At 50.8% G+C, this 15521-nt stretch overlaps 1 protein-coding gene and 1 pseudogene across 8 annotated transcripts in view; one reads left to right on the top strand and one right to left on the bottom strand.

Moving 5' to 3' along the window:
* The window catches only part of MPP2 (MAGUK p55 scaffold protein 2), a 34362-nt gene extending 25130 nt beyond the window's left edge, over positions 1–9232 (bottom strand). Inside the window, exon 1 of one of the 8 annotated variants that reach the window (XM_012443937.2) lies at positions 9084–9232. Coding sequence is in view for 1 of the 8 variants with exons in the window: in XM_012443946.2 (XP_012299369.2) it covers positions 9084–9091 (8 nt within the window). In the remaining 7 variants the exon portion in view is untranslated. Of the gene's footprint in view, positions 1–294; positions 774–2030; positions 2044–2111; positions 2128–2374; positions 2631–2796; positions 2815–9083 lie in introns of those variants that run through there. The other 7 variants (XM_012443946.2, XM_064369488.1, XM_012443942.2 and 4 more) reach the window with 7 other exon arrangements.
* Positions 9233–10391: 1159 nt separating this feature from the next.
* Positions 10392–12207, top strand: LOC135271681 (ADP-ribosylation factor-like protein 17; annotated as a pseudogene).
* Positions 12208–15521: the final 3314 nt, after the last annotated feature.

Genomic DNA, 15521 nt, shown 5'->3' with positions numbered 1-15521 from the left:
GAGGCAGGGAATCTCTTGAACCCAGGAGGTCGAGGCTGTGGTGAGCAATGATTGCACCACTGCACTCCAGCCTGGGCAATAAAGCCAGAACCTGTCTCAAAAAAAAAAAAAAAGTCATTAAAAAAATAAAAGAGTTCAGAATTTGAGCCAAAGTAGAAAAGATGAGTACTCCCAGGCTGTAGGTTTCATGACAGCCAGAACCACATTGATTTTATTTGCTTCTGGAACCCGAGCCTACCAAAGCATAGATGTTCCACAGACATTTATCTGGGGGCTGACAGAAGTGATATGTACCTCTCCATGGCCCCTCTGGCTTGCTCTCTCTTCCCTCTCCCCTTCTCAGCTCAGAGCTGGCACAAGGAGAGCAAATGCTCTGGGCAGAGCCAGGAATGGTGTCTACGGCCCTAGTTTCCACTCCAGGGCCTCCCCAGGCTAGGAGTGGCTCCCTTGTTTTCCCAGGAAAAGGCAGGGGGTTAACCCCCCACCCTTCTTCCCTTTGCTTTCCTGGGCATGTGCTGCTGGATAAAACCCTAATTCCCAGTTGCCATGACAACAGGAGGCAGTGGCTCACAGCAGGGGTGGGGAGTTGGGGGAAGCATCTGGCAGTGCCCACTTTAGGACTGAATGCCTGCTGAGTTCTGGGGGTGGGGGAACCACAGCAACTCCACCTCCCCTCAAAAAAGATTCTTCCCAGAGGACTAGTACCTGATTTCACTAAAACACTCCCTTGCTCCCATTCCCCTCTCAGGCCTGAGCTGGTCATCTGAGCTCAGGTGACAGAAATTACAGAAGTGAAGGGGATGGCTCCCCTTCCTCCCGGCTCTGCCCCTGAGGACATGGAAGAAAGGTTCTTAGGGAGAGGAAGGGCACCCCTATTCAAGCTACACCCAGCCTGGAAGAAATGCCCAGATCCACTGTACTGGTCCATGGCCCTGGTGCCAATCCGACTGTCCCTGTTCCTAGAGAGCAGGCTTCCACCTCCCAGGCCTCGAAGACCTGGAGCCTTCTCCTGGCTGGCGCAGCGCTCCCTCATAGGGTCAGAAAATAGACTCCAGAAGTCCTTCTTCCCTAGAGTGTGGAGGGCGGGAAGAGGCAGGAAGAATCCTGTATGAAATCCCTGCGCTCAGAAGTCTTGCCCAGCCTGCCTGGGTTTTCTCCCTGGGGAGTTGGTTTCCACGGCATCGGCTAGCTCTGCTCCCCCACGTCAGCCCAAGCCTCTGAGAGGGCGGGGCCTGGCTGTGCCCACAGGAGAACGGCAGTGCCAGGCAAGCTAGCTTGGCTCCGTGCCAAGGTCCTGCACCCAGGCAGGCATCTGGGAACCTGCACCTCGGTTTCCAACAGCCTGGGCCCAGATGCCCGCTCAGCTCTGCCTCCGAGATACCCACATCGCCCAAAGTGTCCATGGGCAGTGCGGGCCAGCAGTAAAAGGGAGAGGTTTCCTCCAACCTCCCACCTATCCCTCCATCCACACACATACAAAGAGGTGTGGAAGAGAAAGGTCTGACAAAGGCGCTTTGGAGAGCGAGAGGTCGCGGGGAGGGCTGGACAGAACTGAGAGCCAGAAGATGGGGTCAAAAGGCCGGGCAGACGTGCTCGCTCGGACAATCAGATCACCCCTGCCCCAACGGTCCCAGCCCTAACACTCTGGGCGCTAGGACCTGGGGGAGGGGGGCGTGTTGTGAGCTATCAAAGAAAGCTGTCCGCCCGCGCGCCCGCCAGAGACCAGGGATGAGGTCACTAAATTACTGCCCCCCCACCAACCCCCACCCCGTCCTCATCCCCCTTCTTAATTGACCTAACTTTCTAACCCTGGCACCGGTCCCCTCCCAAGTCTCCAGATCCTAACCCTGGCTTCCGACCCGCCCCACTACAGCCTGGGAAGCGGGAGAAGCAGTGCACCCCCTTCTGCGGACCCCTCCCAGGGAAGACTGTGGTGCTGGCCGCCTAGGGGGACCAGGGGGCCACCGGAACCCAGCGCAACCTCTGTCTCGCTCCCCAACCCCCGGAAGCGCTAACAGCACGGTTCTTACGTAATGCTGGGCTTCCAAGTCCCCCCAACCCGCACAGCCCCCGGGGAGGCCGCACGGATACCCGGGCCCCGCACAGCTCACCACCTCGGTGCCCGAAGCCACTTTGGCACCCCTACCGCAGGGGCGGGGGCCAGCGTCAATGGGCAGAGGGGCTTGGTTCTCCCAACCGGCACCCCAGAAAGAGGGCCCGGGGGCGGGGGCGGGTGGAGAGGGAAGGGAGGGGCTGGGTGAAAGGGGCCTATGGAGTTTAGACCCAGAGAATAGGGTCCTAAGTGCCCCGCCAGGACGAAAAGGAGGTGGAGGTCTTGGGGTGGGTGCTGGCCCGGGGGCCGCGGGACGCCTACCTGCACCCCGGGGAGCCCCTAGCTCCGGGCGGCTTCAGCGCAGCCGGGCGCTCAGCGTTTATTGCTTGTCAATCGCTAGCCGGGCTCTTAAAGCGGCGAGGCCTCTCCGCGAGGGGGCGGAGGCCCAGACGAGAGGGGAGGGGAGGAGGACGCGGAGGCTGGCACAACTCGGAGTTAGTAGTTTTTCCCAGCAGCTGGTAGGGGGGCAGTCAGGTACTGGTTTGGGAGACACTGCACAGACCACGACCCCCTGCTGGCTTCCCACTCGGGGAGGCAGGGCTGGTATTGGTACCTGCTGGTGTCCCTCGGCTCCCAAGGATCCCTTAAAAGGGCGATGGTGAAAGTGCCGAAGGAGACCGGCTTGATTACTCCGCCCACCCCTCTTGGCTTAGACCCGCGTTCTGTTTCCAGGCGTGCCTCACCTTTCCTCGTTAGCCTGCTTCCATATTGAGAAAAGGAACAGGAGGACTTTAGAGAGACTCCCAGAAAGCAAGATACCAGCCCCAGAAGGCCTCGGAGTCAGGGGCGGCTTTTAAGGACTCAGAGGGTGGATATCTGGATTCCAGACTTTCTAAAAAATTTGCAAAAAAGAGGAAATGTCTTTGTGAAAGGATTCGGACCCTATTTTAGGCCTGGGTGAGGGAGGCCTGGTCCATTTCCCTGTCTAAGGAATAAAGAAGTAACTGGCTAGCCTTCCTCAGTCTCATCCCAAGAAGTAAATAAAGGGTTAAACCCACTGGCCCGCCTTCGCCCAGCCTCCGGCTCCACCCAAGGCTTGCTAGTAAAAGATACTGAGCCTCCAAATACCGGAGGCTCTTGGCGTTCCGCCACTCCGTCCAGTTGCCCCCAACAAATTGCGGAGATCACCCCCTTCCTTGCTAATTGGATTCCTAAGATCATAAATGAACTGCATCTTTCGCCCAGCGCGGTGGCTCACTTCTATAATCCCAACACTTGGGGAATCCGAGGCGGGAGCATCGATTGAGCCTAGGAGTTCGAGACTAGTGTGAGCAACAAAAAATAAAATAAAATAAAATTAGCTGGGCGTGGTAGCGCGCCTGTAGTCCCAGCTACTTGGGAAGCTGAGGTAGAAGGATCCCTTAAACCCAGGAGGTCGAGGCTGCAGTGAGCCAAGATTGCAACACTGCACTCCATCCTGGGCAAGAGAGTGAGACCCTGTCTCAAAAGAAACAAAAAGAGAAGAAATGAATTACATCCTGGAAACTTGCCTGGATATCTCAGAAATGGGAATCTATCCCGGAAGCAGGGGACTGGTCCCTGGTTCCAAGACTCAGCTCTCCCCTGAGCTCCAAAGGTGTAAGTTTGGATATAGGGAAAAGCCACAGAGGCAGCCAAACTGCTGAAAACCACGTTGTTTAGGTGCCGCAGGCTTCTACTGAGAGGAGAAAGTCAGCAACCCCAGATAGCTTTGACAGGAATTGCAAGCTTTGGTCTCCAACCAAAGAGGGTTCCTGCAGCTCTCTTCTCTGCCTGCAAGCTAGAAAATCCTTCTAATTGAATTCAGGAAAAGAGTTCCCCTTTCCATTATAAAGCCTACCCTCCACTCTCACCTGTCTACCTCTGGGCTGGGAATCACTTAGCTATTTGTATTTGGGAAGAGAAGGGCTCTTGAATCTCTACAAAATATTAATTACTTCTCAATCAGGCAATTATTAGCTCTATAGCAACCCACAGCAACCTTCCATTCCATTTAGGATCCTCAGGACAGGCTGGGATCTCAGATTCTAGCCCACCTGGGGAGGTGGAGTCCAATTCATTCTTAGCCGCTGCCCCACTGCATTAGTCAGTCAACAAGTATCTCTCTGATAAGGGCCTTGCAGAATGCCAGCCTCTCACATCTGTTCAGAACCTTACAATTGACAAATTGTTTCATTCTCACAACAGCCTTGTGCAGTTACACAATGAGAAGAAACATTTCTTGATGTAGAATAGGATGCTCCTGTTCCGTGCCAGGCAAGGTACCACTTTCTGTGATACTGAGATAGATAAGGGCCCTGACTTCCTAGAGTTCACAGTCTGGGGCTGAAGTCAGGAAGGGGTGTGTTACATAGATACAAACAGCGCTTCCTGGTAGCACAGTTGAATGCCACAATAAAGATGCAGTGTGTCCTAAGCTGTTTCCCCAAAAGAATGGGGGTGCTAATGGTTGGGAATGGAGTAGCTGGGAAGGAAAGCAGGTTTGAGGGTCCACAATGCATCTCTTAGCAGTTAAGGGCTGCCCTCCTGCCCCAAGAGGGGAATAAGTTCTCCTCTGGGGTCTGTAGTTAGCTCTGCCTTCCCTCCTGCCTCAGCCTCAGAGGTCATAAGGGTGCAGGTGGTATCTCTCCTTCCCCCTAAATCAAGGTTTTCCTGTGGTAGTGTTCAGCCCAGAGCTTTGGGAGTCAAGGCGCAGAGAGAAATAAAACTCAAGAGTGTTGTAAATGCCCAGCAGAAACTGCTTTGCACTGAGTGATGTTGCACTTCCTATAATGACCAGCAGGGGCCACCAACAGCCAATCTCAGTCCATCTACACCCACCCTCTGGGGTGCTTCCCCTCCACACCTCCAACTTGCCAGAGCCTAGTACTGGAAACCTTTTCTAGGGAATACTCAGTTTAAAAAAAAAAAAAAAAAAAAAGCCATGGCTCACACCTGTAATCCCAACACTTTGGGAGGCTGAGGCGGGCAGATCACTTGAGGTCAGGAGTTCGAGACCAGCTTGGCCAACATGATGAAACCCCGTCTCTACTAAAAATACAAAAATTAGCAGGGTGTGGTGGCACGTGTCTGTAATCACAGCTACTCAGGAGGCTGAGGCAGGAGAATCACTTGAACCCGTGAGTCAGAGGTTGCAGTAAGCTGAGATTGGGCCACTGCACTCTAACCTGGGCAACAGAGTGAGACTCTATCTCAAAAAAAAAAAAAATGTAGAGCCCTCAATGGACTATATAAAATTATATAAACATTTGCCTATAAACTGCATTTGTGTTATTCAATTTATTAGTATGCATATTAGAAATCATACACACATAGGGATTAATTAATTTATTTATTTATAAATAAATATATTTTGAGACAGGGTCTTACTCTGTTGCCCAGGCTGGAGTGCAGTAGCGCAATCATGGCTCACTGCAGCCTGGACCTCCCAGGCTTAAATGATCCTCCTGCCTCAGCCTCCAGAGTAGCTGGGACCATAGGTGCATGCCACCACACCTGGCTAATTTTTACAAATTTTTTAGTAGAGATAGGGTCTTGCCATGTTGCCCAAGCTGGTCTTGAACTCTTGGGCTCAAGTGATCCGCTTGCCTCGGCCTCCCAAAGTGCTGAGATTACAGGTGTGAGCCACTGCACCAGGCCAGGATTGATTTTTTTTTTTTTTTTTTTAAGATGGAGTCTAACTCTGTCACCAGGCTGGAGTGCAGTGGTACGATCTCGGCTCACTGCAACCTCCGCCTCCCCAGTTCAGGTGATTCTCCTTCCTCAGTCTACCGAGGAGCTGGAACTACAGGTGCATGCTACCATGCCCGACTAATTTTTTTGCATTTTTAGTAGAGATGGGGTTTCACCATGTTAGCCAGGTCTTGATCTCCTGACTTCATGATCCACCCGCCTCAGCCTCCCAAAGTGCTGGGATTACAGGTGTGAGCCACTGTGCCCGGCCCAGGATTAATTTTTTTTTTCTCAGCACTTACATACAAGATAATTTTTAAACTATAAATAGAAATTCCAATTTTGTCTTCCCATACTCAAAAGAACCATCTTGCACACCCCTAGGTGCACTCCCACTTTGGAAACCACTGTTCTAATGGAAAAGCTGTGCCGCCTCCCTAGTCTGCACCTTAAGAGGGCATCCAGATAGGGATGGATCCAGATAGCTTTGCCTTCCCACCAGGACTAAACCAAGGCCTCTGTGCCTCTTGCTTGCCACACAACCTCAAGACAGAGATTGAAGCCCCCTCCACCACTCCCACTACCACCAGCCAGCCACACACCAGCATGGCCTGCACTCATGTCAGATTGCCTTTCTGGAAGGCAGAGACCCAAAACCTCTCTTGGGAGCACCATCTATTCTACCGCCTGGCCCAACAATTGCACTTTGCCTTGCCTCCTGATTTTACTCTGCCCACTTCCCCATTGGGGTGGGAAATTCTGAGAACCATACGATTTTGTGTTGAAATCCTGGCTCAGCCACTTCATGTATATGTCTTAGGCCAGTTAAATAACCTTGCCAAGCCCCAATTGCCTTATCTGTACAACGGGGATAACAACTTTGGGAGAGGATGGAGGTAGAGTGACTGCCACTTGCCAGGCACATAGAAGGTGTTCCATAAACACAGTTCCCTTCTGGGAGTAGGTCTAGGTAGGCTCTAGCTAGGTGCCAGCGGCTGTGGGTGGTAAGTCCTTATCTCTGGCTGTCTGATGTGTCCTGGCTGACCTCAGGTTCTCCTGGGGAAGACAGGGTCCACCCCAGGGCTTCTGGAGCCACAGATATCTGTTACAGATAGCATGTCCTCTTCTCGCTGCCCACACACTCTTTACTGGCACCTTGCCCATATCCATCTGTGCCACCCACTTATCCTCCTCTCCCTCCACTGCCTCCACTGAAGTGCCAAGGGCTTTGATATGGGCACCATGTAAGGGGCCAGGAACAGGTGGCCCATCGCCAAAGTGGGGAAGAGCTTGCAAAAGTCGGTGCATGGGGCTGTGCGGTGTGTGCCTGTAGTCCCAGCTACTCAGGAGGCTGAGGCAGGAGGATCCCTTAAGCCCAGGAATTCAAGACCAGCCTGGGCAACATAGTGATACCCCAATCTCTCATAATAGTAATAATAATAATTTTTTTTTAAGACAGAGTTTTGCTCTTGTTGCCTAGGCTGGAGTGCAATGGCGTGATCTCGGCTCACTGCAACCTCCACCTCCTAGTTTCAAGCAATTCTCCTGCCTCAGCCTCCTGAGTAGCTGGGATTACAGGCACATGCCACTATGCCTGGCTAATTTTGTATTTTTAGTGGAGACAGGGTTTCTCCATGTTGGTCAGGCTGGTCTGGAACTCCTGTCCTCAGGTGATACACCCGCCTCAGCCTCCCAGTGTTGGGATTACAGGCGTGAGCCACTGCACCCGGCCAACAATAATAATTTTTAAAAGTCAGTGCAGAGCCTGGGAGTAGGGGGAGTGCTGCTACCCACCCCAATAACCCAATGTCTATTGCCCCACAAGCCAACCGTAATATGAAGTGTCCCTATAGTCCCTGGACAGGGCAGAGTGTATACATACATGCATACACTCACATACTCACACATACACATATACACACATACACTGACAGACACTCTTGGACACACACATACACAGACACACACTCAAATACACACACGCACACTTGCATACACACTCATACACATACCATACTCATGTATACAACACACACTCATAGACACACTCACAGACACACATACACACTTGCACACACACATCCTGTGCTGCTCCCCTCCCTGCTTGTCCTGGGCCAAGGCAGTGCTTACAGAGTAGACTGAGGCCAAGACAGAAGAGAGAGGGAGCCGGGGCTGTGGAGAACACTGGGTGGCCTCAGGCAAGCCACTTGTCCTGAGCTTTCCCTGCTGTCAAATGGGCAGGATCATATCCAGCTCACAGGCTCTGTGACGACTGCATGGCCTGATAGAAATGCCTTGTGAGCCATAATGGGGGAGCCCTGGGCACCCAGACCATGCCCTGGCCATACCCCTTCTTGGGAATGCAGGACAGCCCCAGTCCCAGAGCTACTCTCTGCTCCTCCCCTGCTTTGACCACCCAGCAACTCTGCCCCCAGCCCTGCTTGGCACCAACTGCCCAGGTCCAGCCTCCCCATTCCTCACAGGGATCTTCTTGTTGCTCTCCTCACTGGGGTTCAGCCACCCTGGGCCCACTCTGTGCACCTCTCCTCTCTGAAGTGCCTGGGGACAGAGCTGGGGACCTCCTGCCCATTCCCTGCCATTCCACAGGCACCTCCACTTCCAGCTCCCTGCCCTGAGGTATGGGTGTGGGGAGATGTGGAACCCTGGGAAGGGGAAAAGTCGCCATCCACCCCTCCCCGAAAATTGCCTTTTTCCAGGCCAGGGCCATTGGCGGGGGGCTGTCGCCACTCTCACCCACCATCACCCAAGACAGACTGGGAATCAGCACGTTCTTGGCAGCAGATCTCAGATAAAGAAACAAGCAGAGACGTCCAGTAATTTGTCCAAAGCCATCACACTGGTCAGTGTAGAGCTGGGGCTTGACCCCAGGCGGTTGGCCTCAGACTCCGTTACAGATGCTGCACCTTGCTTTGCAGGTACTATCATTAACTTCATTTTATAGATGAAGGAGCTGAATCTCAGAAGAGTTAAATGACTTGCCCAGGACCACACAGCAAGCGGGTGGTGGGGCCACGCTTAGCGGGTAAGCTTAGTAAAGTGATCGACTTAGTTTTCCATCAATTATTTTTCAATTTGCAAAACTGTGATAACTTACAAAAACAGCTGAACATAAACAACATTTTGACTTAAGACTATACATATAATCATCAGTGTTTGAAGAAATAAATTCCTGGAAACAATTTGTAATCTTTCTTGCCAATCCTTAGCTAAGGATTGTTCATCATGGCTGAATCTAATCTCAAAGGCAACTAGACTTGATTAAGATACCTTTACTAAGGTACCCTGAATCTTTTATTACCTTGACATCAGACACAGGATTTAAGGACAGCTGAGCAGCTCTTGACAGCGGCTGGCAGGAATGCCACAATGTGAGAGTCTTCTGGCTTTCAGAGACCACTTTCCTCCTCCAGGGCAGAACACTCAGCTGTTTGGCCTTGGTTTTCACACCTGTAAAATGGGAGGTTGGGGTTAGATTACTAAATTCCCTTCCAAATCCATCAATCTAAAGAGACAACTTCCCACTCTGCTCATAAAGGAAATAAAAATCTTCTCTCCAACAGGGATTTCCAAGAATTGGCCTCTCGGTAGACATTTCTTTAAATATTATTCCGTTCAATAAATACCTATTCCTACCTGACTGAAGTTCTTTGAAGACAAAGATTATATCTTACACACTTGACCACTGTATAACTCCAGCACCGAGTTCAGTGCTGGCCATCAAGTAGGTGCTCGGTATTTTTTAATTAATTTATTTTGAGATGGGGTCTCAATAGGTTCCCTAGGCTAATCTCGAACTCTTGGGCTCAAGTGATCCCGCCACCTCAGCTTCCTGAGCAGCTGGGACTACAGGTATGCGTCACCGCACCTGCCTGTAGGTGCTCAGTTAATACAAGGTGCAGCATCTCTGGGGGGCAGGGCGACGCAACAGTGGTTTGTAACGTTCCCCAGGCGATTCCCGTGTACAGCCAGGCCAGGCCTGCCAGGCAACTACATGCAGAGAGAGGACCCCTGAGGCCTCTTCCTCAGAAGGTAGCTGTGGTCGTGGAGAACACTCAGAGTGGCAAAGCCTGCTCTTGAAAGAGCTGAGAAAACCCAGAGGAGAAGAGGAAGAGGAAGCGAAGAGGCCGCCGACAAGGGATGGCCCCAACAGGGCTTCCCAGGGTCCACCCTGCAAAAGGGGCTTCTGTTTGATACTAAGGACATAGATAACTGGCCCCTGACCACACCCGGCCAGCAGCTCCAGGATCTCTGGAGGCGTGCAGCATGCGCTGTCCCGGGACTTCCGGCGGAAATCGTTGGGAGAAGAGCCGTTGCTGGTGCCACAGCCGTTGCTGGTGCCACAGCCGTTGCTGGTGCCACAGCCGTTGGCCCGCGTGTTCGGCTCAGAGAAGGAAGCCAAGCGGCGCTGTAGCCGGATGTTGTGCGGCGTGCCCACGCTGACGTGGCAGATCATCAGCTGCGCCCTTGTGACGTACACGTTGGTAATTGTCTCCAATATCTGGGGTCTTGAAAATAATTCCATGCAGGTGGGACTTTCAGAAGCTCTCCATGTCTGTCCAGAAGGGCCCCACAATATAGCTGGGGGGGACTTTGTATGTGGTTCAGCATGGAGCACGGGCAGGATGTTCGGTCCCACTCACCCCCTTGGCCAAGCGCCCTCGTGCAGCGAACAAACCGCACAACCATGCCAGGTAGAACATTTTACATCAGTCCCCTTCAGACTTAGTCTCATAGGCATCATTTGATGGGGGTCGGGGGATGAAGTGGTTCTTCTTTTTTCTAGATGCTTTATTCTGTAAGTTGAATCACCTCAAGCAAATGCCTGAGTGCAACTAGCCAAGTTATCCATCTCACAGATCTTCATACAGCAGGCTGTCACTGGTGAGTGAGTGAGCTGTGAAATAAGCTTAAAGGACAACATATTCTTTTGAATGTGAATAAAATAGAAAGCCAGAGTGCATTGTGCGGCCATGGGGCAAGACACTCCCCCTTTCTCTTTCTCGTGTTTCCTATCATAAAGGACAAACTACTGACTAAGTTCTCTCCTAGTTAAAATTCTTGTTTTGCTTTGTTTGTTTGTTTGTTTTTAGACAGAGTTTCACTCTTGTTGCCCAGGCTGGAGGGCAATGGTGTGATCTTAGCTCACTACAACCTGCCTACTGGGTTCAAGCAATTCTCCTGCCTCAGCCTCCCAAGTAGCTGGGATTACAGGTGTACGCCACCACACCCATCTAATAGAGATGGGGTTTCACCATGTTTGTCAGGCTGCTCTCAAACTCCCAACCTCAAGTGATCCACCCACCTCGGCCTCCCAAAGTTCTAGGATTACAGGCATGAGCCACCCCTCCTGGCCTTCCTAGTTAAAATTCTGTGAGGTCTGTATAGAAGGAATAGAATGGGGGCCCAAAAACCAGTAAGATGAGAAAATAGTGATCCCCAATGTCTCGCTTCCAACTCACACGCCCGCTCCCCTACATCAATCTCCCAGAAACCTGTTTCTACCAAAAAAAATACATATATAATGATTAGCTGGGCGTGGTGGTGGGTGCCTGTAATCCCAGCTACTTAAGAGGCTGAGGCAGGAGAATCACTTGAATCCAGAAGGTAGAGGCTGCAGTGAGCTGAGATCATGCCACTGCACTCCAGCCTGGGTGACAGAGTGAAACTGTCCAAAAAACAAAACAAAAGTGTCCCAGAATTTCCCTGTGGACACTTTTTCTTTCTGGCAGTCTTTTTCAATGAGGGCTATGTTTTCTCCTATACCGTATGGCCTGCAAACTGCTCAGCTTTCATTCCAGTGAGAACATTCCAGAACAAATTCTGGGTCAATCCCAGGTGTTTGTTCCAGTCAAAGAAGGAAGATGACTGTGTCACCTGCTGCCCTCTAGAATGACACCTCTGCAGGCCTCTGTCTCTACCATATGACTCCACCGTAAACTCCCCACCTTTCTTCTTTTGCAAAGCCTCAGACCCCCAAACACCCTAGGGTGCCAGGACACCTCCAAGTATAAGTGGGACTGCCCCCCACACCTGGATATGAAGCTGTGCTGCAGGGTGCTGGCTGCTCGTGACACTCATTTCACCCCTTTCTGTGCAGGAGCCGGAAGCTGAGGAACCACACATCAAGGCTTCCTTGCCAGCAGGGTGCTGCCAATCAAATGCAGTCATGTGAAATGTGGAATGTGGAAAGGAGGTAGAGTCATCCTTTCCTCCCCCCGTAGCAGCAGGTGTGCAGGCTCAGGTGAACAGCTGGACTCCATATCCCCCGCCAGTCACCAGCCTGGGGACCAAGGGGCTGCAAGGACCTCAGCAGCAGTTCCCCACGTTTCCTGACTTCTTCCATCCTCTGGAAATCAGCTGTGGTAAATTAGCCTGAAAGCCAGTGGTGTGACCCCCTCCTCCCCAACCTTCGCCACCTCTAGTCACTCCAATGATAAGCACTAATTGCCTGTATGAAACCCCTTTTTGTGAAATATCTAGAGTAATTTCTGTTTTCCTATCTGGTGTATGCAATGTAAGAAGAAATAGATATTTGGTCTCTGCCCCCAGTTCCTAACACAGAGCTCCTAAAACCCTTGGAGATTCCTGAATGATGGGGGCACTAGGAGCATTGTCTTCTTCTTTTTTTTTAATTTAACATTTTTCTTTTCTTCCAGGTGTTTTTTTCCTTTTTTAAAAAAAAAGTTTATTTAGGTTAGGGGATACATGTGCACATTTGTTATATAGGTAAACTTGTATCACAGGGGTTTGTTGTACAGATTATTTCATCATCCAGGTACTAAGCCTAGTACCCAGTAGTTTTTCCTGCTCCTCTCCCTCCTCCCACCCTCCAGCCTCAGGTAGGCCCCAGTGTCTGTTGTTCCCTTCTTTGTGTTCATGCTGGACATCAAGAGGACTTTGAGGGGAGCACCCCAGGCAGGTCACCAACCGGTGGGCTGAGGCAGAGTTTGGTTGGGGCAGTGGGAGGACAGCCCGGGCGACTCCAGGGGAACATCTTCCCACTCCATCCCATCTGGCTTTCCCCATCTGCTGAGAGCGACTTTCACTCAATAAAACCTTACACCCATTCTCCAAGCCCAGGTGTGATCTGATTCTTCCAGCACACCAAGGCAAGAACCTGGGATACAGAAAGCCCTCCAGCCTTGCAACAAGGTAGAGGGTCTAACTGAGTTGGTTAACACAAGCTGCCTAAAAAGGCAAAACTAAAAGTGCACACGGTAGCACACACCCACTGGGGCTTCAGGAGCTGCAAGCATTCACCCCTAGACACTGCCGTGCGGTCAGAGCCCCACAACCTGCCTGCCTGTCTGCTCCCCTTGAGGTTTGAGCAGCAGGGCACTGAAGAAGTGAGTCACACCCCCCCCCGCCACCGTCCCACGCCCTGCAAGGGGGACAAGGGAACTTTTCCTGTTTCAATTTGGTGTCCAAGAAACCGTGACACATCTCACAGAGGGCCTAGGCTCTGGAGGGCTGGAGTATGAGACATTCCTCCTCCCCTGTGAACTTTAAAATGTGGCCAACAATTTTTTAAAAAGATGGCTACCCTGTAGTACTTTAACTGGACCTATTTAGACAATGCCTTACACGCTGGAGAAGAAAGACGCTATGTGAGTCTAGTAAGTCTAAAGACGAGACTTCTCTCTTTTGCCTTGTCCTTCCCCTCCATCTCCGTGAGGGTGGACATTATATGTCTCTCATCATTTCAGCAACAAGGAAACAAATTAGTGTTCCCAGAAGCCCCCAGTGTGCCCTTTCCAATCATAAACCTCTCTCTAACCCTTACAGGTAACCACTATCCTGTCTCTTGTAATAATTTTCTTGCTTTTAAAATGTAGTTCTGACCTGGTGCCGTGGCTCATGCCTGTAATCCCAGCACTTTGGGAGGCTGAGGCAGGTGGATCACCTGAGGTCAGGAGTTCAAGACTAGCCTGGCCAACATGGTGAAATCCTGTCTCTACTAAAAATACGAAAATTAGCCAGGTGGTAGTGGTGTATGCCTGTAATCCCAGACACTCGAGAGGCCAAGGCAGGAGAATCGCTTGAACCTGGGAGGCAGAGATTGCAGTAAGCCAAGATAGCACCACTGCACTCCAGCCTGGCTGACAGAGTGAGACTTCGTCTCAAAAAAAAAAAAAAAAAAAAAAAATTAATTCAAATGATAAAATAAAAAATAATGTAAAATAAAATAAATAGTTCTGGCTGGGCGCCGTGGCTCACACCTGTAATCCCAGCACTCTGGGAGGCCAAGGCAGGAGGACTGATTGAGCCCAGGAGTTCAAGACCAGTCTGAGCAATACAGCAGGACCTTGTCTCTAGAAAATTTTAAAAATTAGCTAGGCATGTTGGCCTGCACCTGTAGTCCCAGCTACTGGAGAGGCTGAGATGGGAGGATCACTTGAGGATGGGAGGATCACTTGAGGATGGGAGGATCACTTGAGTATGGGAGGTCTAGGCTGCACTGAGCTATGTTTGCACACCACAGACCCTTCCTCAAAAATAAATAAAATAGGCTGGGCACAGTGGCCTGTTATCACAACACTTTGGGAGGCTGAGGCAGGTGGATCACGAGGTCAGGAGTCAAGACTAGCCTAGCTAACATAGTGAAATCCTGTCTCTACTAAAAATACAAAAGTTAGCCCAGCATGGTGGTACATACCTGTAATCCCAGCTACTCAGGAGGCTGAGGCAGGAGAATTGCTTGAACCCAGGAGGCAGAGGTTGCAGTGAGCTGAGATCGCACCACGACACTCTAACCTGGGTGACAGAGGAAGACTCTGTCTCAAAAAAAAAAAAAATACAAAAATTAGCTGGGCATTGTTGTGGGTGCCTGTAATCCCAGCTACTTGGGAGGCTGAAGCAGAGACTTGCTTGAACCCAGGAGGCAGAGTTTGCAGTGAGCCAAGATCACAGCCTGGAGACAGAGCGAGACTCCGTCTCAAAATAAATAAATGAATAAAATAAAATGTAGTTTTAACTATTATAGGTCATTCATAAACAACATAGTTTAGTTTTGCCTTCTTGAGCATTATATAACACTATGTAAATGAAATCATGTTACACATATTATTTTCTGTATCACTTCTCTTACTCAATAATTTGTCTGTACATTTAATATGTATGTTGCTGAGCAATCACAAGCAAAAGACTGGAGAAGGGGCCTAACAGTAAAGGAGAATGAGGAGAAGGAAGAGTGGACAAGCAAAGGTGAAAGCAGAAAGTCAGCTGTCAGTATGGCTTGGGGAGATAAAGAAGGCCCAGAAAGGCCTCCAGGAAAAGCCTGCCATGTCAGGCAGGACACAGAGGACAATGGAGGAAAGGTGATTCTTACAAGATGGTGAAGGTGCCATTGTAGGTGTTCGGCTCTGGCACAGGCACGTGGCAGAGCCTCTGCTTTGGGCTGAGATCAATACACGACAGCGTCTCATCTCTGCAGGTACAGAGCTCACATATGTTGGTGCTTGCGGAGGCCTGTTCCTCTGGTGCAGTTAAAGCCTTATTTTGGGCGTAAGTTTCAGGCTGCACCAATGAATCCTGAGTTGGTTCTAGTTCAGTAGGTGGACCTGTGACTTCAGTCAGGTTTTGATGCTGAGTCTGAACCTGGTCTGGATGAGTAGCTGTAGTCTTCTCCAGGGCTGCAGAATGTCCAGTCTCTGTAGTGGGTTCTGGAGTTATGGCAAGCCCCAGATCTGGAGGCTGAGTTGAGGTCTCCTCTGTGGCTGGAGACAGTTTAACCTCT

Source organism: Aotus nancymaae, unplaced genomic scaffold (genome assembly GCF_030222135.1).
Source record: "Aotus nancymaae isolate 86718 unplaced genomic scaffold, 86718_ANA_hifiasm-v0.15.2.pri h1tg000089l, whole genome shotgun sequence".
NCBI lineage: Eukaryota > Metazoa > Chordata > Mammalia > Primates > Aotidae > Aotus > Aotus nancymaae.
Note: the sequence above shows the minus strand (reverse complement) of the source record. Positions and strands in the feature narration are given on the sequence as shown.